Source organism: Jaculus jaculus, chromosome 16 (assembly GCF_020740685.1).
Source record: "Jaculus jaculus isolate mJacJac1 chromosome 16, mJacJac1.mat.Y.cur, whole genome shotgun sequence".
NCBI lineage: Eukaryota > Metazoa > Chordata > Mammalia > Rodentia > Dipodidae > Jaculus > Jaculus jaculus.
The window spans coordinates 15,344,746-15,360,288 of NC_059117.1; the positions used below are offsets into that span (position 1 = coordinate 15,344,746).

Below are 15,543 nucleotides of genomic sequence, written 5' to 3' on the forward strand. Positions count from 1 at the left end.
GCTTTACATTCACGTGTAAGGACCACTGAGCGGGGTGACCCAGCAAGTTCACAGGCCACTAGGATTGTGATGCTGGCCATAAAATCACACATACCACACACTCATGATAACTGTGTGGACTCATCCTGGAAATGAAATAAATGGCTTGGGATGAACTGCTCTGTGAAAAAAACCCACCCTCCAGCACCATCTAGAAGACAGGGAGAATACATTCCCGTGTGATCAGGCAGTTTTCAGGGTGCTCTTCCTCCCTGAGTTTGGGATGTGTTGGGAGGCAGATACTGTGGACAAGCCTGATGTCCAATCCCTCCTCCTCCTCCTGACTTTCACTTCCTTCTCTTAGCAGTTAGCTCTGCGAATTGATGACTTGAGCAATTTCTCTTCGGAGGAACATCCTCCTGGCCTGACTAGTTTCAAGTCTCCGGGATGGGAATTCATACCAAGTGACCCTTTGAATGGCCTCCAGAAAAACAGGAAAAATCAGACAGGGACATGTCACATCATCAACCCACATCACCAGATAGCCTGTTCAGAGGGGACAGGGGTGGGGTGGGGGACGCTGACCAACCTACTGTCTTCTCCTTCCCTTAATGGTCACTTAAATGAAAGCCAGAAAAAGTTGTTTAGAGTCCAATTCTTTAAATTACATGTGTGGAAATGACAATGTACCAAGTGGTAGATTCTTAAAGTCAAAGTGATTATTTTTCATCACAGATTACATTTCCCAAAGCCTCAAATTTAACTCCCCAGTGGCCCTGAGGGGAATTACTTAATAAGCCAACATTCCAGTTACACACAGAGGCTGCTTATGTAAGTGTTTGAGGCTCAAGCTGGGCTATGACACCAAGTGGCCTAGAACATGACAGAACTGTTCCAACAGGCGCTCTACCCCTCGCTGTCGCCGGAGCTGGTGACACCAGCGAGCAGGGCCAGCTACTTTGGAACCTATGGTCTACCCATCAGCCTACAGCTGGGGGAGCCAGCAAATGCAACGGTGAAATGTATGGGTGTTAGAGCTAACACTGCCTGGAGGATCCGAGCAGCGCCCCCCAACCCGGGATGCTAAAGGATGAGGAGAACGGCCATAGGGAGCCTCCAGACACGGAGATGGACCACATCCGGGTTTTGGATGCTATAAGGACTTAGAATAAAACCCTCAGACTCTGCCTGTGCTTGTTTCCCTAGAAACCAAGTGTGAGTTGCACCATGGCGGCTCCTCTGTGAGTTTATTACACTCTAGTAGCCCCTGAAGCCTGATGCTCCCTCATGCGACACTGGCTACCATCTCTCTCCATATTCACAGTTGTCTGCATGACATGTCTCTGCCCAGGCTGCTCCTCTGGCTAGAAAGCAGATGTGCCTGCATGTGTGTGTGCATGCACATACGTGACTTTCACATAGGTAAAGCTGACCTGGTCTAAAGTTTACCTCAGGAGTCACTTTCTCTGGTAAGCCTTCCATAACATGTCCTCAAAAAAAAAAAAAAAAAAAACCCTCAAGGGATGGCTTAGCAATTAAGGCATTTGCCTGCAAAGCCAAAGGACCCATGTTCGATTCCCCAGGACCCACGTAAGCCATTTGCACAAGGGGGCGCATGCATCTGGAGTTCATTTGCAGTGGCTGGAGGCCCTGGTGTGCCCATCCCCTCTCTCTCTCCCTCCCTCTTTCTCTGTCAAATAAATAAGTAAATAAAAATAAAATATTAAAAAAAAACTCTCAAGATGGGCTTCCCAAGGCTCCCAGAGGCAGCCATGTGTCCCTGCTTTATCACAAGCCTCTTACCCTGGTGTGTGATTATCTCAGGAAGATCTATGTCTTAATCGGACATTCAGGACGAGACTGTTGAATTCAAAACTGGGACCTTTTGGTTTGCAGGAGAAATGGCTGTCTACCTGTTCCTCACCAATGCCGCTGCCCTGGGGGTGGGGGTAGGGACTGACATTACTTTCACCCCAAGCCAAGCCAAGGTTCTTCTCTAAACATAACCCCATATCCTTCTCTCTGCCCACATTCACCTTTTTAAAGCTAGTTTGCTCAAATTATTCTTTAAGGAAAACACACACACACACACACACACACACACACACACACACACACGGATGGATCTAGCGTCATCCCATTGTTTACTTAACTTAAGGAACCCAGGTCCGAGTTCCTAACTAGAGTCAGCACAATCACAGACATGTTTATTTTCTGTTCGTTCCCTCTGAACCACGTGAATGCTGTCATTCTTCCAGAATTAAAATCTTAGGTCCACACACACAAAAAGCTTGCACATTAAAATTTAGAACCAGAGTCTATTTTTGCTTGCTCTTGCGAGTTACTTCTGGAGACGAATGCTAATTGAAATATGCTGGTGCTGGTCCCCACGGCCGTCTCCTCCCACACCAGGCTCTTCCAGGCACACATCCTGGTACTTGTCAGATCCAGATGAATGTGAGTAACAAAGAGTGGCAGAGTGGGCTGGGACTCCACCGGGCACAAGCTCAATGCTTTCCATACAGAGCTGTTGCCACCATGAGGCCTGGCGTTCATCAGGTTTATTTATTTATTCAAGAAAAATTTCCTGATCCCCTGCCAGTTAATTACGGTAATGGATTCACGGATGTTTGCAACATGATCATTGATGCCTCTTGTGTGCCTGAAATGGTTCACAGCAATAGTTTCCTGTCAAAGCACTTTATTCTGACTCAGGTCAGGGATGGGGGCAACCTACTGGATCTTCCCCGTTGGGAAGTGCCTCTTGTGTAGTGGCAAACAGTGAGTGAGGAGTGGGTGACACCTTTGACCTAGGGTTGGTGATCCTCAGTAATCTATCATCTTGACAAAAAACACTGCTCTTGTCAATGTCAAAGAGCTGCTTTTTTTTTTTCTAGGTCAGAATGCACGTTCCTATTTTCTCTGAGAGAGAAAAAGAGCTAACTCACACCAAGCACTGACCAGACACAGAACTGTGCAATGCGCTCCACAGCATATTTATTTCTTCTCAGTGTTCCAAGTGGCATAATCCGGTGGGGCTCTCTACACACAGAAAGAGCAGCATTGACCCATGCTTTAAATCTATATACCACAGACTAACTCTAAGTACTCTTCTGGAAAATGTGCACCAATGGAGGGAGTAGAACATTTTGTTTCTCATCTAACTGCAAGAGTTTGTTTTTTAATTAATTTGATTTTTTTGTTCTTATTTTTATTTATTTATTTGAAAGTGATAGAGAAAGAGGCAGATAGATACAGAGAGATAGAGATAGATAGATAGATAGAGAGAGAGAGAGAGAGAGAGAGAGAGAGAGAGAATGAGAATGGGCACGCCAGGGCTTCTAGCTACTGCAAATGAACTCCAGACGCATGTGCCCCCTTGTGCATCTGGCTAACGTGGGTCATGGGGAATCGAGCCCTGAACCGGGTCCTTAGGCTTCACAGGCAAGTGCTTAACTGCTAAGCCATCTCTCCAGCCTGAATTTTTAAAATTTTATTCTAGGGAGAATGAGCAAGCAGGAGAGAGAGACAGAGGGAGAGAAAGAGAATTGGCCCTCCAGGGCCTCAGCCACTGCAATCGAACCTCAGATGCTTGTACCACATAGTGGGCATGTGTGACCTTGCACTTACCTCACCTTTGTACATCTGGCTTACATGGGTTCTGGAGAGTTGAACATGGGTCCTTAGGCTTTGCAGGTAAGTGCCTTAACCACTAAGCCAGGAGTCTGGTTTTAAGACAATCTCATTTGAATAAAGCAGGTCCACTATCCTTGAAGTACATGGTAACTCTCTAGAATGATCAATCGCCATAACGTCATTGCTCTCAGCTATGGCTGATGACCAAAACTAGGGTATGCAGACAGCCCCCCAGCTGATTTCTTCACCTTCCCCATCATCCAGCAAACACGTGGATTAGTAGCTTTGAAAATACTTTTCCTCTGCCTGATTTCAATTATATATATGTGTATGTGTGTATATATATATATCTATATATATATATCTTGCTGAATATGTTGGATATGTCACACAAACTTAAAATCAAGCCATCCACAGTGATGGAAGTGGTCCATGTAGAGGTGCTGTCTCTGGCTGTGGTGAAAGAGTTGGGAAGGAGGCTGGTTAGCCTTACTGGGTAGTTACTCAAGATGAATCATGAGTAGTAAAGAACCACCTACAATTTTCCCTTGTGCATCACCATTTCCTTTCTGGAGACCTCTTTCATAAAAACCCAGCATGATCTAGATAGGAACATTAAGCCAATCGAAAGAAATCTGCTCATGTTACAAAAAAAAAAATAAATAAATAAAGCACCAAGAGAGGTAACTAACTTATCCTATCCTTCCTTTCAGGAGAATGCAGGATAAAAATGATATTCCACACGTGCAAGGGTTTGTAAGCCTCAGGGCCTCAGCTCACTGTCCAAGGTTTCCTGGCTCACCAGTGGCAGAGAAGGTGGTGGGGACAGAGCTGGCGAGGTCTTCTGATTCTCCATGCAGCTTGCCACACTGCACAGCCCCTTTATATTACACATAAGCACATAAGTGTGGTCCAGATGCTCAGAGGATGTTTACAAGATGACAGACCACTCCTGGACCCAAGGCATGTATGCTAGTTACTTTACTCGTTGTGACCAAATACCTGATGAGAAGCAGGTTAAGGAGGAAGGGTTATTTTGGTTTAGGAAGCACAGTCCGTTTTGTCAGTGAAGGCATGTGGCAGGAGCAGTAGGCCGGCTGACCACATTGCATTCACAGTCAGGAAGCAAAGAGCAACAGGAAGTGAGACCAGCCTATAAAACCTCAAGGCCCATCCCCAGTGACCCACTTCCTTCAACAAGGCCCCATCTCCTAAAGGTTCCACAACCTTTCCAAACAGCACCACCAGCTGAGGACCAAGTGGTTAAATACATGAACTATTTTAAAATATTTTTATTTTTATTTTTTTTTATTTATTAGAGAGAGAGAAAGAGATAGAAAGACAGAATGGTCACACCAGGGCATCTAGCCACTGCAAACAAACTGCAGATGCATGTGCCACCTTGTGCATCTGGTTTACATGGGGAAATTAAACCTGGGGCCTCAGGCTTCACAAGTAAGGGTCTTAACCACTATGCAATCTCTCCAGTCCTATGAGGGTCATTTTATAAGTAAGTCACACCACAAAAGCATGAGAGTTGAAGTCCTCTTGCTTAATGTAACACTGAAGCCAGGTCCTGCCTACCTTAGGCCACAGACAGTGGGGACTGGCATTGGGTGGTGACCCGAGCACAGCAGCAATAGAGCAGTGTCCTTGGTTTCTGAGCTATCACTATGGCACTGAGCACCTAATCACCAATGCGGAATAAAGTCAGAACTAACACCTATCAGGAATGGGACTCATATTCTCTTGATAAACAAGGGAATTGCACTGCAAATTTGTGATTTTTTTCTATTCTCTATTAATAACGCTTTTTACTTTTAACATGCAAGCTAATTCAAGGTAAATAAGTGATGTCTAAGGGCTGAAGAGATGGATTAGTGGTTAAGGTGCTTTCCTGAAAAGCCAAAGGCACCCAGGTTTGATTCCTCAGTACCCATGTAAAGCCAGCTACACAAGATGGCACATGCGTGTGGAGTTTGTTTGCAGTGGCTGGAGGCCCTGTTCCTCCCATTCACACACTCCCTCACTATCTCTGTCTCTCAAATAAAATAAAATATAAAAAATCCAAAAGTATCTAAATAAAACTGTTAAAGTTGAATTACTCGAAGTTGGTATAGTGACTTATGAAGTACCACCCAGGATATCTTGCTGGAAAAAAAATACATTGTTTTAAATCTTAAGCCCTTTAATCACTACAATGCAGAACATTTTACATTTAGACACCAGTGTGTTTTCTTTTATTGATCTTTCCACATATTTATCAGAAAATAAAAGTCAACAAAATCATATAGAAACTAGGAGCAAATTAAAGTAATATATGGACTGTTCTTTCTTGAAATGATGCTGTCAGATGGTCAATACATCCTCTGTCCTGTCCAGTATTCATAATATATTAATAGTCACCAAACAGCAGTGGACAGGAAACCAACAGAAATAGTGAAAGACTTTTATTTTATGCATGGTATAGTCACAAATATATAGATGGCCTCAATCTACTCATTGGTTTTGACCTGCTCTGAGATTCAGAGAAAATGTTATTTCTGCATACGTTGGCAATGGTATCTCACATATCTTCTCATGCTAAATAAAATTAACATGTCATCCAGATACTCCTTAATCTCATTGCATGGCATACAAAAGGTCCCATCTATCACACACATATGTAATGAAGAGATTTGTGGAGTGTGCAAAAATGGCAAGAAATCATTTGATTCTTTGGTAACACCCTCATAACAAATGTATATTTCTTGGCAACTGTTCAGTTTTTGAAATAATATCAGACTATGACCCAGTGAAGTCTAATAGCTTCTCCCTTTGTTTGCATGCACCATTAGGACCTGTCACCAATCTCTACCATCTCTCTCAGGCATACGATACTTTCCTTGGAAACATGTCCCTAGATAAATGTGCCTTTCTCTAAAGAAGCACATCTCCCACTTACTTACAAATACTGACTCAAAGCTTAAATTAATTTAGGCAGAAAAATGAGGGTTCCTAGAAAACTTCCCCCAAACAGCAACTATATGCAATGTTAAAGCCCTCCGATAGGTCTGCATGCCATCTTATTAAATTAAAAGCACCTGGTGTATTTATACAATGTACCCAATGGCTTAGGGATTAGGATTCTAGAAATAATACATGTCTTATAGCAAAAAATATACATATAATCTGCCTATAGTTTATATAAATGATGAAATGCTTTTGAATATATCTATATATCTGTATATACACATATATACTCTGTGTGTGTGCAGTCAGGCACATAAACATCTCAGTCCTTCATTGGCTCTTCCACGTCTGTGTCAAAGACACCAGATTTCAAAGTCTTAAGGACTGGGACAAAGGTCACCGCTGAGGACACAGGACTGGCTTGATGCACCTTCCCTTGTGAAGGACCAAGTTTGCTGGACAATGGCAACCGGCGACACACGGCTTATTGCATGGACCAATTTCGTTCCAGTTATCGCAGGTCTTGACACATCCCGGGCCGCAGGTATCATACACAGCACCATGCTTACATTGGGTGGCTGCAAAAGAGGGTACAAAGGTGTCACGTGGAGAAACGCCAGGCTAACTTAACTCCTGTCTGTGGACTCCTGTCAATACACATATCCTTCTACAGTACAGTCCAGATTTGCATTTTATCAAGGGAATAATGGAAAACCAGCCTGTCTCAAACACTCTGGGAATTGCCTGCATCTCTGATATCAAACCCAAAGACCTAGCCCTAAGCTGATGAACTGCAAAATAAAAATGACAGTAATGAGGGCTTTTCATTCCTAGGTAGACAAACTCAATTTGTAAGATTTAAAAAAAAAGTTAAAAATGGTTATTTATTACAAATACCACGAAAAGTGAACTCCAATGGTCTCTCCAGGTCCTGAGCTGTGATGAAGAAAATATGTGTGCAACTACATCAACGTTTTAAAGTGTAGAATTATACACAGAAAAGCATCTATGGAGAATAGTTGTAATGTGTGAAATATTTATTTATTTATTTATTTACAAGGGTGGGGGGGAGGTGGAAAGAGAGAGAGAGAGAGAAAGAGAGAGAGGAGAATATATCAGAGCATACAGCTACTGCAAACAAGCTCCAGATCCACACACCACTGTGCATCTGGCTTTGCATGGGTACTGAGGAATTGAGCCCTGGTCATTGGGCTTTGTAGGCAAATGCCTTAACCACTGAGCCATCTATCCATCCCTGTGTGAAATATTTTTTTTTTTACTTTTTTGTTTTTTATTTTTATTTATTTGCGAGCAACAGATAGAGAGAGAAAGAGGCAGATAGAGAGAGAGAATGGGCGTGCCAGGGCCTCCAGCCACTGCAAACGAACTCCAGATGCATGTACCCCCTTGTGCATCTGGCTAACATGGGTCCTGGGAAATGGAGCCTCGAACTGGGGTCCTTAGGCTTCACAGACAAGCACTTAACCGCTAAGCCATCTCTCCAGCCCATGTGTGAAATATTTTAATCAATAGTTAATTTGAGGCAAGTTGGAGCAAGAGTAGAGCCAAATACAGAAAATCATATGTGTGACCATGCAGGGGAAGTGGCTGGTGACTGAGCCAGAGGATGTGGATGGTGACACAGAAGAAATTACCATATAAATAGATTCCTAACCATACCAGACAGAAATGCAGTGGAAGAGGAAAAAGAAAGAAAAAGAGTGAGGGAGGAGACAAAGAGACACAGATGGAAACAAAAAATAATAACATTGAGAGTTGGGTAGGGATCACGAAAGATGATAGAGAACAAGCAAATCCCACCAAATCAGAAAAACTGAGCAGAAGGCTGGCAGTGTAGTTCAGTGCTCACCTAGCGTGTGCAACCTGGGCTTGATCCCTAGCACTAGAAACAAAGAGGGAAAGGATGAGCAGAAATTGGAGAGCCATGCTGGAGTTTCCCAGAGAGGGACACAAGAATCAGGGGCAAGTGGGAACAGCAGTCGGTGTGAGAGCTGAATGGGAGGGGAACATGCTTGGCTTGCTGGGTCAGCAGAAGTACGGAGGCTAAGGAGCGAGAGTGGTGAGAGAAAGCAAGAGAAGAAGCCCCGGCCAGAGACCTCAGATGTCCTTGCAAAGCCCTGGCATAGGGAAAGCTTGGGGGGGCTTTTAAGCTGGGGAATAGAATTGTTAGTTTTATCTTTAATTCAGCACAACTTTTAGATGATTCTAGAAAGTTAATAATGAGTTGAGCCTTCTTTCACATTCCATGAAACCAAATGCCTTTCTAACTTATAAAAGGAAAATATAATTATTAAAACACACACACACACACACACACATATATATACACATACATATACATGTATATATGTGTGTGTGTGTGTGTGTGTGTGTGTGTGTCATTTTTTTAAATCAGGAGACAACCACAGCACTGAGGGTTAGAATGACTGTACTATCCAGCGACATCCACTAGCTACAGTGACACATGAAGACACTATGTGTTAAGTTCATCCTTTTGTTCAATAAGCTGAGCAGTTTCTGTGCCTCCATGGGGTGCTGAGGTCACAATGCCTGACCACTGCTCATGATTTCACGGGAGGTATCTAGTCAATCCAGCCACACAAGGAAAAGCCCAGAATGACTGAGGGGGGTAAAGGAGATGCAGGGAGGACCTAGAAGCATTTGGGGACAGAGGAACCAAACCAAGGAGAAAACTGCTTCTGTAATACAACAGACCATCCCTGGTGCTGCAGAAAGACATGGAAACCTGTGTTCCCAACACATTTTCTACCTGTAAAATGCATTAGTAAATGTGTAGTGACAATTAGTGTAACTTGTTGGCAGGTGACAGACATTCTGCCAAGGAAGCCAGTGTAAGATACATGAGACAAGAATCATAGCAAATTTGCAGAATTAGAGCCGGGTGTGGTGGCGCACGCCTTTAATCCCAGCACACAGGAGGCAGAGGTAGGAGGATCGCCGTGAGTTCGAGGCCATCCTGAGACTCCATAGTGAATTCCAGGTCAGCCTGGGCCAGAGTGAGACCCTACCTCGAAAAACAAAATAAAATAAAATAAAATAAAATTTGCAGAATTAGAAGGGGTTAGGTAACACTTTTCAAGAGCAAATAAACAGAAATTGGAAAGTCACTAATGCTAATACAAATCTAGATACCAAATGGTCATGGTGGCACACAGGAGGTGTGAAAAACCAAACGAAAAGAAATCTAGATTCCAAATATTTGGCTAAATGGGTGGATGTTCGTATAACTATGTATTCATATTTCCTATAGTGCTCTTGCTTTTCTGTATTTTCATTCTGATGAAAACTGAAGCTATGATGTAATCTGACTGGAACTTGATACCCAGCTTCCTTGTTCCCAGTTCTTTGACTTTCAGCAACTTGTTTAATGCTCTCAGTCTCAATTGCTCTATCAGTGCAATGTGGGCAACATAATGTTACCATATAGGGCATATAGGCGTGTACAGCATTAAATGTATGAGATAAGGTAGCATACATCATAAAATTCTAGTATAGTTCTTGAAGCTATACATAGAAAAATACTAAGAAAGTGGTTATTATTAAACTTTCCTATCCTTTCACTATATCCATTAGCACATTGTGTTTTATGTAGTGATTCCAATTACTTTCAATCTGTGAAAGTCCGTTTTGTGTGTGTGTGTGTGTGTGTGTGTGTGTGCGCGCGCGCGCATGTACATGTACAGCATTGTCTTCAACAGAACACTGATGGAGCTACACTTCACACAGACGACTCCACTGATTTTGACAGGTAAATAAGACTCTGGGGAGCATATTCTTTTTCCATTAGAAATGCCGTTTTAGCTCCAGAGATTTAGTCCCTTAAATGCGGATGCTGATGCGACACGTGTCATCCTCAAATGCAGCGTGTGCACTGGGATGAAGCGAAGTACCGTCCTGGGCCAGAGGAGGGGCTCATGCATCCTGCATTGAACAGGGTCCTGTCCACAGTACCACCACAGCCAATAGAATGTACAACTCTGGAGCCCTCCATCACTCCAGGAAGATGGCTGAGTGCTTGCCTCCATCCATTTTAGTCATTTTTATGATAAATTTAAGGGAAAGAGCATTCAAAATACAAGAAGGGAGCTGGAACTATATAAGACAGGCTGGAAGGACCCAACCCTTACCAAACATCACCCTTCTGTATTTGACCCAACAGATATGCTTTAAGTTAGAGATCAGCCACTGGCATCAACTTCTAGCAGCCTCAGCCACGCCTGGCTGTGGATTGTTCTCATCGAGGCAATTCTCATCTGACAGAAGCAGCACTGATCGATGGTACTGGTGTCAGAGAAAGCAAGCCTTGTCGTAAAGATTAGACTTGGCTTTTCAGAATGGGAAAAATAGAATCGAAAGGAATAGCAGAAATAAATGGAAGGCTTTTTGGCCCCTTTCCAAAGACCTGGCTGCACCCAGGGGCAGAAACCCCCAAATACCTGTGATTCCACTGCACCAAGGTCACCCAAGTATGCACACAAACCAACTCAGGGGTTTTAACTCTAGCTATATGTGAAGACCTCGTGCCTGGGAAGTTCTTAGATGTAGCCAAGGCTAATCTGGTCATGGGGCTGAGGTATGGCTTCTGGGATGGTTTTCAAGCTTCAGAGTTATTCCAATTTCAGCTATGCTGAAACGTACCAGCCTAAGTGAGCATGATACCTGTGCCATGCAAAGACTGCTTCTGGGCACTTATTTACCTACTTTTCACCAGACTGTCACCCCTGTGTTCCACTACGTTCTAGAACTATTAAGCACACGAACTGTCTCCTTATCTACAACCTGTGCTCAGGCTGTAAGGATTATGATAGAATTCGGGAAAGCCCTCAGTCTTTTCATTCTTGGAAAATCTGTCACTTTAGACTGAAATGTTTACCAGCCCCTGAATTAGATGCTAAATATTCGGTCATTTCACTTTACATCTAAGTAGCAGCAGCGCTGCCGTTGCAGGAGCGTCTTCTGAGATGGACCCTCTTCAAGATGCCTCATGCATATGTTGATACTTAACCCACAAGACAGCAGGCACTGTTGTAAAATTGTGGACTATGCCCGGATGCTCCCTGTGATGTGTGCAAGACAATCATCCAAGTCGAAGCTACTGCTGGTATATCACAACTTCTTGAACAGCCTCCTTCCTGGCCACCATTTTTCAACTTGGACTTCTCTATCCGGTTTTTTATGCACTAAGCTTGGGAAAGCACCAATGGCTTCGTTTCTCTTGGACTACCAGGCAGACTCCTTTCCAAGGCCTGCAAAGGTCAGTATAATCCAGCCTCCACTCCCACCCGTTCTCATTTGTGCAAACCTTTTCCTTGCTTACCAGGATCAGGCTACAGCTGGCTCCCTTCCAGTGAGAGCCAGCACTCAAAGCTTGCTACTTTGTGACGCTTCTGCATATACTGCTTATAGGATGATGTTGAAATTCCTCCTTTTCAAGGAAACCTTCTTCCTCACCCCTCTACATGTGGTACCGACCTCCTCTGCATTTGTTTTCTATAACTCTACTCTGTTTATTTCCTTCCTTATGCTATCATGTGCAAGTGTGCATTATAGTTAGTGGTTTTGTCTGCTTTCCCATGAGATGGCCATTACTTCAAAGACAAGGGCTTTCCGCATATGTCAAAGCAGTCACAGTGTCTAGAACAGCACCCAGTACCTAGCTAGCCACATTTAAATGAATACTCTTAAATTAACAAAGACGTTTATTTGACACATCTCAAGGAAGCTAAGTAATGGGCCTGAGGACAAAGAACTAATAAACTCTGCAGTAGAAATCTCTCTCTCAAAGGGAGAGAAACATTCTGCTAGGGTTTAAAGATCTATTAAAAATTATGATGTTTATCCTGAGGACCCCAGATGACTGGAGTGATCCTAAATCTCCTTAGCTCCACACATGACCTAAGCCATAGTCAAAATTACCCATGTGCTAAGTACGACCAGCTGGTAGCTGGATTTGTGATTATTTTGTAATAGTGGAGATTCTTAAATTGTTAAAAATCTGCTTGTCACAAGTGTTTCTCTTAGGTCCTGTCTACCCTGCCTTGTGGGAAGCACCCAAGTTGTAGTATGTTATAATCTGCTTGGGTCACTGATGGGATTTCCCCTTTGGTCAGGGGAGAATGTGGCTATCGACATTGGCATTTGCAAATCTCCCCTTTGCCATGGTGAGCGCAGCAGTGAACTTCTGTTGGCTGGATTCTCAGGGCCTCTTACCTGCACAGCTCTGCTGAGGCTCCCAGTGCACTTTGACGCCCTCTCTCTGGCAGGCACGGGTGTATGCCAGAAATGACTCACAGTAACAGTTTTTATGGACTGGGCATTCACACATGTCTGTCACGCAGGACCTACAGGACCCAAAAAACAAAACAAAACACATACAGAGAGAGAGAGAGAGAAAGAGAGATAAGAATACTTAAAAAAATCATGCTTGAAATGCTACTGGCCAAAAATGTTGAATATATGTATGTGAAATCCTTATTAAAGGTTGCTATTTTAGGTTAGAAACCTAAAAACAGACATAAGAATTCAGCAATATTACTGTTCACTACCTCTAAGTACTGTGATAGCAGATTATTTATTTTCCTTCTAGAATTGGACTAGTCAAAGGAACTTATTGCAATGACAGAAATGTTCCAGTAGCTTTTCTGGTCAGCGAGGAAGTCACTATCCATATTGAGGACTTGATATGTGGCTGGTTCAATGGAGCAACAGACTTTCTAATTTGATCTAATTTAATTTACTTAGATTTAAATAGCCCCTGAACTCAGTTGCCACCATACTGGAAAGGCAGCTCTTCAAATACAGCCTCTGTTCCACATACTGCCAATTGTTACCATCACTGATAAAAGAATGACTGATTGGGTTGGTGTGTGAGGGAGATGGCTCAGCAGTTAAAGGTGCTGGCTTACAAAGCCTTCTAGCCCAGGTCAGGCACTTTCATAAAGCCAGAAATGTGTTTGTTTGCAGCAGGAAAGACCCTTATGCATGTGCCCACATGCGTGTATGTGTGTGTGAGTGTGTGGGCGTGCACATACACACACACACACACGTTTAAGAAGGGATGATTGGGTCTGCTGTAACGACCAACATAGTGGTCGAAGGGTAAAGCTAAGATGCTTTCACTTTTGCAATGCCTTAGAATCATCTTTTCATTTTCAGTATTTAGAATGCAGCCAACAGATCCATAAGAAAGGATTTTGGACACCTTATTAAATAGAGAGGTTAAAGAGTATTTAATCAAGTTTTCTTCATAGCTTAAGTGCAAATAGGAAAACGAATGGCCAGGATATATAAATTGAGCTGAACTATATTTAAATGCCAATTGACAATAACGACCTTACATCAGCATGTGGTATTACAGCTGTCATAAATGCTTTTCCAGGTAGTCTGTCATTACATAGCAATCAAGATATAGTTCCTGTTTTATAAATGAAGCTCCAAAATCCACACTTATAAGTTGCAAAAGAACAAATCAAATTATATTTCCTAACCTTGAGAGTGATTCTCTTGTTTTTATGCCATAGTCCAACACTCACAGGCAACTTAAGGCTTAACAATTTTGAGCTAACACTTATGCCAGATGATGCCAATATGAATAAATTTAAGTTATTCTTATTTCCATGCTTTTGTTCAAATCTTTTTCAATCCAGGATACATTTCAAGACTGGATACAGAAAAATTAGTTATCAAGATTGTAAGTGACACAGATGATTCTAAAAAACTGTTTGGGATGTGTTCATCCAACAACACGTGCAATATTTTCTCTTGGTGTGGGTCATATAGAGAATAGTAGCCAGCCATGGGCACACCACATGCTCAGAACTAAACAGCAAAAACATGTAAGGATGGATGATGGCACAGTGAACCTGCAGCAGTATCACAGGCCAGCACTCAAAGACACAGACCTGTGAAGCAAGAACTAACAGAGACACAGGAGCTACTGAACAGATACAGAAAGAGCCAGTTCCGTTCCACTGAGCAAGGAAGGTTAAACTTGAGACATAATAACCAGGACTAAAACACTGATCTCTTTCCTCTCTGTAGAAATCAAGACTGTGTTTCTTAGTGCTTGCACTACAGAAATCATGTGAAATCACATTTTAGAAAGTGCATTCCCAACTGAAGACATAGTCGTACCTTTGTATTGGATGGAACCTCTAGACTTCCAAAGAAAAAACCAGTAACGCTTGTCCTTAAAATGGCCTCTCAGCATCCACCTGTGAACCCCTGTCCAGTCCATTTCCTTTGCCATTTCATTCCCAGGAGAGTTTTAAGCACTGCCCGATCTATGGCCTGTGCAAAGTGGGTCTCTTCCCTGCATATTGCTCCCACTCTTATAGCATAGATGGACTGACATCTAACGGGCCTGGAAAAATGATGTACTTTTACAAAAAAGGACTAGTCTTATCATGCAAACCTGAGTCCCCTAATTGTAAAGAATAGCTACTTTGATTCTGTAAAAAAAAATTATGGACAGTAAACAAATGAAATTTAATTTTTTCAATGCACTCGATTTAAAAAAAATTAATTTCTTTTATTAAAATGACATAATTGAGGAACCATCAGATAACTGTATCTTGTCAGAAGCAATAAAAACAAAGTTAAACACCAAAATCATGAAGGAAACCTGTATTTCTGACTTTCTTACAGACACAATGATGTGACTGAAGACGGGGCTGGCCCTGTGGCCCGCCCCAGAGGAGCAGCTTCCCGAAGACAAATTCCGCGTGTTCAGGAGGGTGAAGCACCTCACGTGGAAAACCATCCCACACTGGACACTTCAGTAGCTGGGTCCCCGAAGTCAAGTTCCATAGTACCAAAGCAGGCTCCTCCAGGTGACCGGGGTCTCGGCAGTCCTGGGATGTTTGGTGCACTCTGTGAAAAACTGGCGCTGCGCCACCATCTCTGAGGAGCAGTCCCTCCTGCAATCGGTATGCC

The 15,543-nt window shown here is 42.9% G+C and overlaps 1 protein-coding gene across 3 annotated transcripts in view; it reads right to left on the minus strand.

Moving 5' to 3' along the window:
- Window positions 1-6,048: 6,048 nt before the first annotated feature.
- The window catches only part of Bmper (BMP binding endothelial regulator), a 254,257-nt gene continuing 244,762 nt past the window's right edge, over window positions 6,049-15,543 (minus strand). For 2 of the 3 annotated variants that reach the window (XM_045135611.1, XM_045135609.1), the window contains 2 exons: window positions 12,820-12,950; window positions 6,049-7,145 (listed from right to left, as the gene is read on the minus strand). In XM_045135611.1, coding sequence (XP_044991546.1) covers window positions 6,964-7,145; window positions 12,820-12,950 — 313 coding nt within the window. In that variant the 3' untranslated portion in view covers window positions 6,049-6,963. The remainder of the gene's footprint in view (window positions 7,146-12,819; window positions 12,951-15,543) is intronic. The other variant, XM_045135610.1, reaches the window with a different exon arrangement.